This window comes from Furipterus horrens, unplaced genomic scaffold (genome assembly GCF_987537825.1).
Source record: "Furipterus horrens unplaced genomic scaffold, mFurHor1.1.pri manual_scaffold_2, whole genome shotgun sequence".
NCBI classification, from domain to species: domain Eukaryota; kingdom Metazoa; phylum Chordata; class Mammalia; order Chiroptera; family Furipteridae; genus Furipterus; species Furipterus horrens.
The window spans coordinates 2,027,143-2,040,595 of record NW_028327172.1 but is presented as its reverse complement, the minus strand read 5'-3'; the positions used below and the strand labels follow the sequence as shown (position 1 = coordinate 2,040,595).

Here is a 13,453-nt window from a genome sequence, read left to right as displayed (position 1 = left end):
GGGAACCTGGCCCCAGTCATCCCGGGGGGGTGGGGGGCCGCCCTGATCCCTGCAGGCTGTTCAGGAGGCCGCCTGTCTTTGGCCTGTTGCAACCTGAAGAAGGGGAGTCACCGCCCTGCCTGTCCCCTCCTGCTCTGGGGCGTGGGCTCTGGTTTCTGCAGGTGTGATGCAAGCCTGCACCCACCCTCCTTCTGGCGTCACCCCTCACTCACGTGGGGGTCAGCAGGCCGAGCTGGGATTTCTCCCAAGGGAAGACCCTCACGCCCAGCACAAGAACGGCTGCAACGGAGGGCCACCGCCCGGGGGTGCCGCACCTTCCCCGGGTACCCAGCGCTCTGAGGCGGCGCCCAGGCATCCGGTCCAACGCTCCCTGGCATCCCCTCCACGTGCCGGAAACGGAGCCCACGCGGAGACAGCAGCCACACAGAAGTCGGAGTGGGCAGTTTAATATAAAGAATTACAACCACAAGGCAGTGACGTGAGCCGTTTCAAGAATCCCCTGGGGTTGAGGGAGCGGCCCCAGGCGAGGGGAACCCTGGAGAGCGGGGCCCTTCCCAAGGCCAGGGTGCAGACCTCATTGGAGAAGGCACGGGGGAGGCCCTGGACGGTGGGCACATTTGTGCGGTCACAGGCCAGCAGGAAACGCCCTTCCTGAGGACAGGCGGGTGGGCGGTCGGGACCGGGTCCTCAGGTCCCTCGGGTCGGGTCCCCACAGTGCTCTGGCCGCGCGTCACCCCACCCCGGCCGCCACGGGCCACAAGGAAACAAACGGGCACCCGTGGTCGTGGGAGAAGGCCCCTCCCCGCGCAGCCCTCGCTAACGACAAGTCCAGCACCGTGTGCGCGGCATGGAGGGGTGCTGACAGGGCAGCTGACGGTCAAGAGCAGGTGACGAGGGCGGCTGGGGGCGGAAACTTTTCTGTGGACCGCTACCGGGCGCGCCTCCCGCTTCCACTTTGATCAGCAGGAAGAAGCGCCGTCCTCACCCAGGAGCTGTCACCACACAGAGGGGGAACGCTGCTCTCGGCGGGCTGGTGGGGGTGACGCAGTCCTCCTCCCGTCCTCAGGACACTGAAGGACAAAGCTGGTCATTCCTGCGGGTGAGGAGGCGGCGGCTGTGCCCCGCGCGGTCCCCTGGGGACACGGGGGAGGGACGCACACGGACGTTCACAAGCCGCCTGCTCTGAGCCAGGCGCCTTCCGGTTTGCAGAGGAGGAGACGGAGGCTTCAAGAGGGTGGGGCCGGGACGCCAGCCCCCACAGCCGGCTCGGGGTGCTCCCCCGGCCCCGGGGCAGGGCGGGCTCTCCCTGGGGCGCCGGCCGCCGCCTAGAAGAGCCCGGGCAGCAGGCGGTAAGGCACGGCGGCCGTGTAGCGCGCCCAGTCGCCGCCGTACTTGCTGGCGCAGCGGTGCTCGTCCCGCAGGCAGCGGTGGGTCAGCAGGATGGTCATGTACACGACGTAGAAGTAGGGCAGCAGGTGGCCCCCGCCGCAGGCCAGGCAGTAGGCCAGGCTGCCCAGGAGGTCGCCGGTGTAGTTGAGGTGGCGGGCCAGGCCCCAGAAGCCCGACACCAGCAGCTTGCTGCGGTGCCTCTGCCCGTCGGCCGACGTGTAGGTGCACTCGATGGCCCTGGGCTTCCGGCCCCAGATGAGGCAGCGGCCGTCCGTGCGCCGGAACAGGTCCTTCTGGTGGTTGGCCGTCCGGAAGACGTAGTAGCCCAGCAGGCCCAGCAGCAGCACGCCCACGGCGTGGGGCGCGGACAGCCGCACGGGGTGGTAGACCAGGTACAGGCCCTGCGGGCGGCGGGGCGGGGTCAGCGCAGCCTCGGCCAGGGCTCAGCTCGGCTCGGCCCCCCGCCCCCCGCCCCGCCGGCCGTGTCGGGCCGGGGCGTCCTGGTCTGCAGGTAAGGCAGCACAGGCCTCGCGGGGGCGTCGCTGGGATCCAACTAAACACACAGATTGGCCCGCTGTCCTCCTACCTGCCCCCTACGTACACGTAAGTACACACACAGAACACAGGTAATACCGCACCGCCCTCGGACACAGTCCTGCGCTCGTTCCCTTCACGTCTCCTCGGCCAGGCCAGGGCGCCCCGATATCTGCTCAGACACGAGGCTCGTTACGAAGGTCCTGGTCAACGTCACTGACACTGACATTCAGGAGACCCGGACCGGGGCAGGCCACCTGCCGCTGTGGGGACCTCGTCCACTCAGCTGAGCCGTCAGGGACACAGAGCGGCTGCCCGGGAACGAGAGGGACTCCCACCAGCAGACCCTCGGCCTTCGGACCTGGCTGCAGCGCCAGCTCTTCCCCGGACCCCCCGCCTGCTGTGGGCCCAGAGAGTTTTGGACTTGCCAGGACCCCAATCACACACAAACACGCGCGCGCACACGCATGCACACGCGCATATACTATACATGCCCTTGTGTGTATACACACACACGTACAACCTATTCTGTTTTGCACGCCTGGAAAAAGGAGCTCACAGAATCGGGGAACCAGTGAGCCTGCCAGCAGCCTGGCACGGAAATGAGGGCACAGGACGCACCGAGGGTACCCGGCGCTGGCCCCCGAGCCCAGGCCCTCTGGCGCCGCTCCTTCCCTGCCCTCCCAGGGCCGTGGCCTCGGGCAGCTGCCGGGGTCAGCCCGAGACAGTGCCGTCAGCGCCTGCAGTCAGGGCTGGGAACCCTGGACGCCGGGCCAGTGCGCACCCCGCACAGCCTCCCAGTCTCCCCAGTCTCTCCCCGCACCCCCACACCCTGCGAGGGCAGCCTCCCGCCGCCGGCCAAACGGGTGCGTGAGAGCCAGGTTGCTGCCCGCCCCTAGGCCTCCTCACCAATGACACCAGCAGGCGGCACGCAGCCAGGCCTTCAGAGCTGCCACCTCTCCCAGGAGCCGGCTGCTCCCTCTCGAGCTGGGAGGGGCATGTGGGGCTGATGACAAGGCCACTCCCTGTCCCCCAACTGCCTCACGAGCCCCGGGCTGCTGCATGGTGCGCAGGGCAGGGGCAGGAAGGAGCAACCGCCCCCCTGCGAGTCACCCCCCCTGTACAGCTTCCCAGCCTGAGTCCCTAACCGAGGGGCATCCACCCCAATTTTCCACACGTCCGGGCCAAGCCAGCGTCTCCAGGCCTCACGTGAGATTCCTGAGGACTGTGCCTGCGTCAGCCTGCTGTGTTCCCACGGCCGCTGTCCCCTCCACCGCCACACCCCACTCCTGCGCCTCTGTCCCCCCCCACGCCTCCCACATCAGCCCCTGCTCAGTTCTCCAGCCTGCAGCCTGGTAGCTCTCCCTGCCGCCTGTCACATCCTTTGTCCCGGCCACACAGAACCGCTGGGGTCCTCAGTGTCCTTCTCTGCTGCGTACACGCCCCTCCCCGATACGCGTTCGCACCACAGAGACTGCAAGTGCCCCCCCACCTTTCTGGAATGTCTCAGCCCAGCCTCCACATGGGGCTCTCAGCCCCGCTGCACCTGTACCCGGATGCTTCTGCATCCCCCGTGCTCCCCCTCCCGCCCACCAGCAGTGACTCCAGGGGTCTGTCTCCTTCCCTCCTGCACCCGCATGTGCCTGGGGACCTCAGCCTCAGGACACAGTCACGGAACAAAGGTAGGAACGCCGCTCTCCTGGCCTTTAAGCATTAGATTTGAGTAAGTAAGAATATAAAAGCCCCTCTGTCCACCCAGCTCTCCCAAACTATTCCTTCTTAGCCCAAGCCTACGGAGCGCCTTCTTTCAGTGCGACTGAGCTGGGCCCCCGAGCTGCTGTGTTGGAGCCCTGACCCCGGCCCCTCGGAATGTGACCGGATGTGGAGACTGAAGGTAAAAGGCGGGCACTAGGGCGGGGCCCAGTCCCACAGGACCTGTGTCCTTCTCAGAAGAGGAGACCAGGACACAGACACCACAGAGAGACGACCATGTGGGGACACGGGGAGAGGACAGCTGTCTGCACGCCCAGGAGCAAGGCCTCAGGGGGAGCAGCCCTGGGACACCCCAGTCGCGGATCCAGCCTCCGGGACGGGACAGGGAGCGTCTGTGGGACTAGCTATGGCGGCCCGGGCTGACGCCGCACGGACCCTCCCCCGTCCCGGGAACAGGGGTGCCTCTCTCCTCAGCTCCCCTCGCCCCGGCCCCACGCAGGCCACACGTGCAGCAGCGAAGCTGCGTCCGGGCTCAGCGTGCCTGCTTGGCGGGGAGCCGGGCGCGCCTGGTGCCTGAGAGCCGCACGCCCCCCTGGCCCGGCACCCGCCGCTCACCTGCAGCGTGTACACGCCCCCCAGCCCGGCGCCCACCACTCACCTGCAGCGTGTACAGGTACGGCAGCCACACGCAGTCGCCCCAGCCCAGGTACCACCCGAAGTGGTCGTGGCAGATGTCGATGGTCTTCAGGTACCAGGCCTCGTTCCAGAAGAAGTCCAGCACGTAGATGGCCTGCAAAGCAGAGCGGCTGTGGGCCGACCGCAGGTGCCCACGGGGTGGCCACAGGGGTCGCTCAGCTCCCTGGGTGACGCGGGCCACTGGGCTGATCCCGCCCTTCCCACCCTGCCTGGGACACGGGCAGAGAGGGGCAGGCAGGGAGTCCTCGTCCTGGAGAGTCTGCGTCCCAAGGGGACAAGCAGGTCCCACAAACAATGACAGGAGGGGGCACCCTGCTGTGTCCCAGGAGGTGACCAGGCCGTGGGCCCAGAGCGGGGCGCAATGGCTCTGGGAGGATGGCACGGGACGACCCACGAGGAGGGGCAGGGGCCACGGCGCCGTCAGCACGGCACCCCCTCCCCCCCGTGGGGTACGGCGTCCCAGCGTGTGCCCTGCCAGCTCTCCCTGTGGCACCGGGACACACAGCATGGCCAGCATGGCGGGGTGACCGCTGTGTCCCGCAAGGTGGAGGAGACCAGACGGGACACAGGTAACCATCACACCCCTTGGTCCCCACCCTGAGGGGTTGCCTGAGACCCACAGGGACATGAGGGCACCACGTGGGGACACCACTCTGGAGGCCACAGACTACGAAGTGTGGACCCCTCCTGTGTCCTGAGACATCAGAGCTGTGACACCGGCGTCACTGATGGGCTGGAGCCAGTGACAGGTGGCCCCTGGGGAAGTCCCCACCGGGCTTGCAGTGACGGGGTTCTCCCACTACAGGCCTGCCAGCCCAGCCCTAGACACACACGGATGGGGCCGGCCCCCTTCCGAACTCGGTGGACTAAGAAACCCCGCTGACTCTTGGGTTTTCCCAGCACCCAGCGGGCGTCAGAGCCCCCGCCCCCGCCGCGGCCACACACGCTACCTGCAGCACGTTGACCAGGACCATGGAGTTGGTCACGTGGCCGTAGAGCTCCCGCTGCTTAGCAGCAAAGGACAGATTGATGAGGGTCCAGGCGACGATCCCGGGGCGTCCGTTGAAGAAGAGCTTGAAGTCAAACCACTTCCCAATTCGGGGGTTAAACTCAATACCCATCATGTAGTTGTAAAAGAAGTTGCCTGTGAATTTGCTGAGAAAAATACAGGAGAGACACAGTTAGTCAAGGAGCGCACTGCACACCCCGCGGCCCGTTTCGGGTGCCTGGCTGCAGGCGCTCGGCCCAGCCACGGTGCTGAGGTGCCGGCGGGAGCTGCGGGAACACTCACCTGAGCCAGGGTGCCCCCCACCCCACCCCGCATCCCTCCCGCTCTGCACAGACAGCCTTGGAACAAGCACCGGGGCTCCTTGCTCGAGTCTGGGAAGGCGGGGATGCGGTACCCGGGCTTAGCGCCCCCGGGGACTGGCACCCAGCTTTCTCCACCACCCTCCGAAGGCTCCCTGGACGCACAGCGCAGGCGAGGGCGCACTGGCTCAGGTGGACTGTACTTCTCCCCTGCAGCCAGGCACGTGGTTTGAAGGGGCCCATGGGCATCGGGTCCGGCGCGCCGAGGGGCGGAGCAAAGCACCGCGCTCAGAGCCCCGTGCCCGCCTCCAGGCCCACAGCTCTCGCAGGACACGTTGCTTAGCCGCCGGCTGCCCTGGCTACCCGGCCCTACAGCCCTCCCCAGGGCGACCAGATCGGCCAGGGTCACCCGGGTGAAGGCCCTCGTGCGTACGCATAGGGGCTCCTATGTCAATTGGAAAACCAGTGCCACCCGTCTCCCCCAAGGTAAGCAGGAAGCAGCAAAGCATGCAAACGCCACGACAGACCGTATGATCCTAAGGCAGCAGAACAGACTCCTGTGAGCCCCAGGGACAGCCTCGCACCAGCGTCTGGACCTTTCCCAAGAGCCTGGGTGGCCGAGTTAGAGGAAACACGCTCTGGTTTCATGTCGGCCCCCGGAGTAAAATGAAAGCACCCATCGGACAAGCAGCTTATCCACGCCTAAAGCCCCGCTGCCTACACCTGTCTACAGGGGGAACCCAGCAAACACCTGCTGATAATGAATGGAGGGGGGAGGGAAGGAGGGAAGGATGAAAAGTGGGGGAGGGGGGTGGGTGGATGGTGAATAAAGGGACGAACTGATGGATGGACGGATGGTGGACGGATGGGTGAACGGGTGCATGGGTGGGTGGATGGGTGGGTGGATGGGTGGATGGATGGATGGGTGGATGGAGGGTGTGGATGGATGGAGGGGGTGGATGGATGGAGGGGTGGATGGAGGGGTGGATGGGTGGATGGATGGATGGGTGGATGGAGGGGGTGGATGGATGGAGGGGGTGGATGGATGGAGGGGTGGATGGAGGGGTGGATGGATGGGTGGATGGGTGGATGGATGGATGGTGGATGGGTGGATGGATGGATGGTGGATGGGTGGGTGGAATGATGAATGGATGGGTGGACGGGTGGATGGAGGGGTGGATGGACGGATGGGTGGATGGGTGGATGGAGGGGTGGATGGGTGGATGGAGGGGTGGATGGGTGGATGGTGGATGGGTGGATGGGTGGATGGAGGGGTGGATGGGTGGATGGAGGGGTGGATGGAGGGGTGGATGGATGGATGGTGGATGGGTGGGTGGAATGATGAATGAATGGGTGGACGGGTGGATGGAGGGATGGATGGACGGATGGGTGGATGGGTGGATGGTGGATGGGTGGATGGTGGATGGGTGGATGATGAATGGGTGGATGAATGGGTGGGTGGAATGATGAATGGAGGGGTGGACAGGTGGATGGGTGGATGGAGGGGTGGATGGATGGGTGGATGGGTGGATGGATGGATGGTGGATGGGTGGGTGGAATGATGAATGGATGGGTGGACGGGTGGATGGTGGATGGAGGGGTGGATGGAGGGGTAGATGGTTGGATGGAGGGGTGGATGGAGGGGTGGATGGGTGGATGGAGGGGTGGATGGAGGGGTGGATGGGTGGATGGAGGGGTGGATGGATGGGTGGGTGGAATGATGAATGGAGGGGTGGACAGGTGGATGGGTGGATGGATGGATGGATGGAGGGGTGGATGGAGGGGTGGAGGGGTGGATGGAGGGGTGGATGGGTGGATGGAGGGGTGGATGGAGGGGTGGATGGGTGGATGGAGGGGTGGATGGGTGGATGGAGGGGTGGATGGAGGGGTGGATGGGTGGATGGGTGGATGGTGGATGGGTGGATGATGAATGGGTGGATGGATGGGTGGGTGGAATGATGAATGGAGGGGTGGACAGGTGGATGGGTGGATGGAGGGGTGGATGGATGGATGGGTGGATGGAGGGGTGGATGGATGGGTGGATGGGTGGATGGATGGATGGTGGATGGGTGGGTGGAATGATGAATGGATGGGTGGACGGGTGGATGGTGGATGGGTGGATGGGTGGATGGGTGGATGGGTGGATGGTGGATGGAGGGGTGGATGGAGGGGTGGATGGAGGGGTGGATGGAGGGGTGGATGGGTGGATGGAGGGGTGGATGGAGGGGTGGATGGGTGGATGGAAGGGTGGATGGATGGGTGGGTGGAATGATGAATGGAGGGGTGGACAGGTGGATGGGTGGGTGGATGGATGGATGGATGGATGGAGGGGTGGATGGAGGGGTGGAGGGGTGGATGGAGGGGTGGATGGGTGGATGGAGGGGTGGATGGAGGGGTGGATGGGTGGATGGAGGGGTGGATGGGTGGATGGATGGATGGGTGGGTGGGTGGATGGATGGATGGGTGGATGGAGGGGTGGATGGGTGGATGGAGGGGTGGATGGATGAGTGGATGAGTGGATGGGTGGATGGATGGATGGATGGATGGGTGGATGGAGGGGTGGATGGATGGGTGGATGGAGGGGTGGATGGAGGGGTGGAGGGGTGGATGGATGGATGGATGGGTGGATGGAGGGGTGGATGGATGGGTAGATGGAGGGGTGGATGGATGGATGGATGGATGGGTGGATGGATGGATGGGTGGGTGGGTGGATGAATGGATGGGTGAATGGAGGGGTGGATGGATGGATGCATAGGTGGATGACAACCATCTAACCCAAGGCTTCCCTGCGAACAGAAGAACTCTACTGGGAAACTGCTCTATTAAAGCCACTGAAATAACAAGTCTCCTGTCTGACTGTTCTGTGCCCCACATGTTCCAGAGAAAGAGGCAATGTGCTGTCTCTGCCCCTTGGACAGAAGCCGCCTTTGCCCCCTCACTGCTCCCACAACTCAGCCACCAACGGCAGACCCGGCCACCATCTCTGCAACCTTCCTCGTGCAGGAGAAGCCACCCAGCAACTTGGAGGGGCCACCCCCGGACCCAACAAGGCCCACAGAGCTCCCCCTTCGTGGACTCCCAGCCCGCAGCGCCCCACCCGCTCCCGCCCGAGGTCACAGACACGGCCCGCGGTGGCAGCGTGCGCGTCCCCTTCGGCCGACCGGCTGCGCAGGGCGTACCAGTCTCTGGCGCTGGTGGGGAACAGGTAGCCCTTGACCATGGCGAAGGTGGACACAGCATAGCCCAGGATGTTCGCGCACCACAGCAGCGGAATCCAGTTGTCGAAGATGATGGTGGGGGAGAACCAGGAGAGGAGGTAGGCGTTGGCAAACCAGAGCAGGTGCGTGAGGAGCCAGGCCTGCAGCCCGTTGATCTCGTACTTGTTCACGACCCCTGTGCGGGGGAGACGGGAAAGTCAGAGCGTGTCCCTGCCAGTGGTGGCAGCCGGCTCAGGTCCCGGGCAAGGGCACCCTGGCTGCGGCCTGGGAGGCGGCCAGCTTTGGCGGCAATTCCAGACCTGGATCAAAATGCAGGGCGCGCCTCACGCTGCTCCTGCCTGCGAGTCTGGGGAGAGGGAAGGGCCCGCGTGATTCCTCCAGCTCTGATCGCCCTTCACAGCTGTGAACCTGGCAGCTAAGAGTGACCGTGGTCAGGTAATGGGTCAGAGTGCGCAGGGGCACGGGGCAGGCTTTAGCCAACATCCCACTGCTTTGGTGGCCACGCAGCCCAGAGTCAAGGACTGGAAGGCACGTCTGCCATGTGCTGGAGGCCTGTGGGTAAAGCAAATTCCAGCAGACATGTCTAAAAGGACACGTGGGTGAGATAATAGAAAAACACAGTGGCCGGTTAGCCACAGAGCCACAACAGCTCAGACGTGACAAAGACCACAAGATGTTTAGTTTGTCTTTCGCTTTAGAGATAACATCACTGATACAATCCTGGCTTTGCGCCCCGCCAGTGAAGTGCCCTGATTTCTCCACCACAACACTCAGGGTTCAGTGTGCGGCCCTGCTGTGCGGCGGGCGGGCGGGCGGGCCCGGAGGCTGGGGCACCGGCCTGCACTGCGTCAGTGTGGGGCTGAGCCGAAGAGGACGCCTGTGGGACAGGGGGACCAGTGCTGCTCCGCACTGGACCTGGGGCTCTCTGCGGGCAGGGACTCGGGGGGACCCGCCTGTTGGCCTCCTGGGTTCCTGGAGACCATGGGGAACGAAAGGACAGGCAGCCCCCTAAACAAACCCCCCACCCACCGCCACCCCTGCCCCAGACACCAGCGGAGGGCGCACAATGTCCTCGGCAGGAGAGGCTCCATCAGTCCAGTGACAGCAGCCGACCGTCCCTCCGTGGAAGACGTCACGTCCAGGACGGGCCCGGCTGCGCTCGGGCATCCAAGGCCACGTGAAGGGGAAACCCTGAGCACATTCACTTCGTCAGTGAGGGGGCCCCGCGCGGGAAGGGTCGGGGACAGGCCGGGGTTACCTGCGGGAGTCACGGCGCCCTCCTGGACGCCTCCCACGTAGCCCGGCACAAACTTGTGGCAGAAGTCGGGAAGCGCCACGTACAGCAGCACCTGGAACAGAGGCTTCAGCTCAATGACCCCGGAGGGCCTGGGCGAGGTGGGGGCCGTGAGAAGCCCGATGCGGGGCGGTTGTTTCTTCCAGAAGGATCTGTAGCACCGGGAGCGCTGACGGTGCGTCTCAGGGGCAGAGATCGTTACATTGGAGGCACTGCAGGCCTCCCGTGGGCTGCAAACCGGCCCCGCCTGTCCCTCGCACTTCGGGACCATGAAAATAATTGAGACACAATTCACAGGCCACGAAATGCACTTCACAGAGTTGGGAGGCCCTCTCCACTCTCTGACTCCAGAACACTCTCATCACCCCAACAGGGGACGACGTCCCCATCAGCGCTCCCACCCTCCTCCCAGCTCCCGACAACCTCGGCTCTGCTTTGTGTCTCCGTGGACTTGCCGGTCCTCCTGGACTTCTCACATACGTGTGGCTAAGTGGCACCCACCCGCATGGGCAGGCCACACGCGCTTATCTGCTCAGCCCCCGACGGACTCTTGGGTTGTCCCCCGTTCAGGCCACGGTGACTCAGGCTGCCTGAATCACGTCACACCCACGGGGACGGACATGCGTGGGGAAAAGACACCCAAGAGCCGGGCCCGGGGGAGACTGGGCTGACCGCGGTGCACACGTCCTCCAGAGCGAGGGGAGCCGAGGCCACCTCCTCTCAGCTGCTGCCCCCAAACACGCGGGCTCAGGTAAGAAACGACGTCCGCCTGTTTGCCAGGTTCGCTGAGCAGACATCTTCCCGGGGAACACCTGCCGGCCGGCGAGGTGAGGCCTGACCGTGGCGGGAACGCGGGCCTCGGCTTCGCACCCAACTGCTCCTCTGGGGGAGGGTGCCACTTCCCACGGCCCCTGCGGGGCAAGACCCCTGGCGCGTGCGGGGCTGCCCTGAGCCTTCCTGGGCGCCCGCGGGGTCTGGCTCCCACGGCCCGGCCGGCCTCTCCCGAACTGCGGGAGGCTTACACGCAGGCGGGCCGGACCCCCTCTGCCTGACCTGAGGCCAAGCACACCCGGCTGCAGGGGCGTCCTGCTGGGTCCCGGGAACAAGAATGCCGATCAGAGCCGGGACAAATGGCCTCGACAGTCCCGGCAGAAGGGGCCCTGGCCCTCCATGCGCCCTGACCCACGGCGGTGGGACGGGACGGGCTCACCTGGAATGTGACCCACAGGGCGTAGATCTGGGCCGCCTCCTTCGTCACTGACGGCGTCTTGGCCCAGATGTCGGCGAGACGCGCGCGGCCGGTGGCCAGGTCCCACACGGGGGCCGTCAGCGAGCAGTCGTACTGGTCGCACGCCATGATGAAGAAGTAAACGATGAAGGGCGCAAACAGCAGCAGGAACACGACGCTTGCCAGGGAGAACCAGTCCACCTCCCTGTGGGGCGGACACGGTCACGCGGGCCCATCGCTCTGTCCTCCAGCACGCGGCCCTGCGTGTGTGTGCGGGCCCCCTGGGTGGCCTGGAGATGCCCCTCAACGTGGGTGCTCTCCCACCACCCACCGGGGCACCCACAGAAAGCCCAGGGCCCAGCGTCTGAACGCAGCAAGGCCGTGGCAGGCCGTGGGGGGCGCATATCCACCCCCATCCCCGTCACCACAACGACCATGACGCCAGCGTCAGAACGAGGACACCAGCTTCTTCTTTTCTAATTCCTTACTGTGTAAAATGAGAAGCTGCTGGCCTTTCATGGCTCTTGACCATTAAAATATTTTTAATAGGCCCGTCAGGTCCCCAAGGCTGGTGTCCTCTGAGACCCACTGATTTTCCAGCCGGGAAGACGGACGAGAGCCTTACCAGGCGCGGCCCCACTGTCCCTGCGCCGCGGCCCCGTCTCTGATGGCTCCGCCTGGACTCCTGGCTCTGGGAGAGCTGGGCTGGGGTTTCGCAGCCATGGTGACCTGCGGGAAGGACAGACACTGACTCGGACTGTCCCGTGGAGGACAGGCACCAGGACCACGGGCCCTGCCGGCTGGCCCCGCGCAGCAGAGTCCAGGCAGGGAAGAGGCCGCCGCAGCTCCGACTCTCCCGGCTCATTCTCGGAAAGGCGGCAGAACGCCCTTCGTGCCGTGTGAACTGAGCCAGCAAGTTGATGTTTCTCTCTCTCCCCCTCCCTCCATCCCTCCCTGCCTCTCTGTCTCTCAAACCAATAAATTTTTTAAAAAAATGTGTTTAAAAACGTTAAATAAAAACGGCCAATGATGGGCGACACCTTGATCTGCAGTGTGGGGACTATGGCCGCATCGCTCAGGGGATGTGCACGGGCTGGCTTACGAGTCCGTGATGCGCCCGGCCGGGGGGGACCCCCCACTCCTCAGCCCCGAGACACAGGGTGTGTGGCACCCCTCTGCTCACGTGCATAGCACTGAAGGGACCAAGAGACATATGGCCCCGAGAAGTGCTGACCCCCCCGGAACGACGACCTCAGCACCAGAGCCTCCGGACACATCAGCGGCCTCTCAAAGGCCTCACCTGCCACTGTCACGATACTCCTGGTGGGCGGTGACATCCCCACGTGTCACATCCTACCTTTTTTTCATTGACTTTTAGAAAGAGAGAAACATCGATTTATTGTTCCACTTACTGACGCATCACTGGCTGATTCCTGTCTGTGCCTTGACTGGGGATCAAACCTGCAACCTGGCGCATCGGGACGACGCTCTAACCAGCTGAGCTGCCAGGCCGGGGCCCTGCACATCCTGCCTTTGCGCACAGTCCCACCTGCCCTCCCAGTGACCGCACTGTTCAGATCCCACGTTTCTCAGGCACCAACGTGTGCGTCTGCCACACGGAAAGGGAGGCAGGGTGGCCGGGAACTCTTTTTGCCCCAATTATGGCTATGCCTCGTGGGGACGACCCCTGGTGGCAACACCGTCCCGGGATTACTGAACATGCCAGAAAACTGCAAAAACCACAGGAAAGGGGCAACCTTGGGACTAAGAGTGGAAAAGCCCCAGGGAGAACATGGTGAAAGGGAAAACGTGCATCTTTGACCGATTAAAACGAGACAAATGCACATTTTGAGCTTATCAGAGTGCATTCTGCCAGGAGTCACCTCTGTCACAAGCACGGAATGCTGTCAGACACGCACACCACCCCTGACCACGATGGCTCCAAGTGAGGGACAGGGAGGCGCTCTGGGTGGACTTTAGCTTTTCCCCTGAGGCTCACACACAGGAGTGGACGTGGAGAGTGGAGGTACCTGCTGCCCTGACTTGTTCAAAGCCAGAAGGTCGCTGCCTGGG

At 64.3% G+C, this 13,453-nt stretch overlaps 1 protein-coding gene across 1 annotated transcript; it reads right to left on the bottom strand.

Annotated features, from left to right (window-relative positions):
* Positions 1 to 941: 941 nt before the first annotated feature.
* DHCR7 (7-dehydrocholesterol reductase) lies at positions 942 to 12,108 on the bottom strand. The gene is made up of 7 exons (XM_090257188.1): positions 12,006 to 12,108; positions 11,339 to 11,585; positions 10,117 to 10,219; positions 8,820 to 9,033; positions 5,283 to 5,487; positions 4,295 to 4,426; positions 942 to 1,790 (listed from the first exon to the last, which is right to left on the bottom strand). The coding sequence occupies exons 1-7, from the start codon at positions 12,101 to 12,103 to the stop codon at positions 1,326 to 1,328; spliced, it is 1,464 nt and encodes a 487-aa protein (XP_090113314.1). The 5' UTR covers positions 12,104 to 12,108; the 3' UTR covers positions 942 to 1,325.
* Positions 12,109 to 13,453: the final 1,345 nt, after the last annotated feature.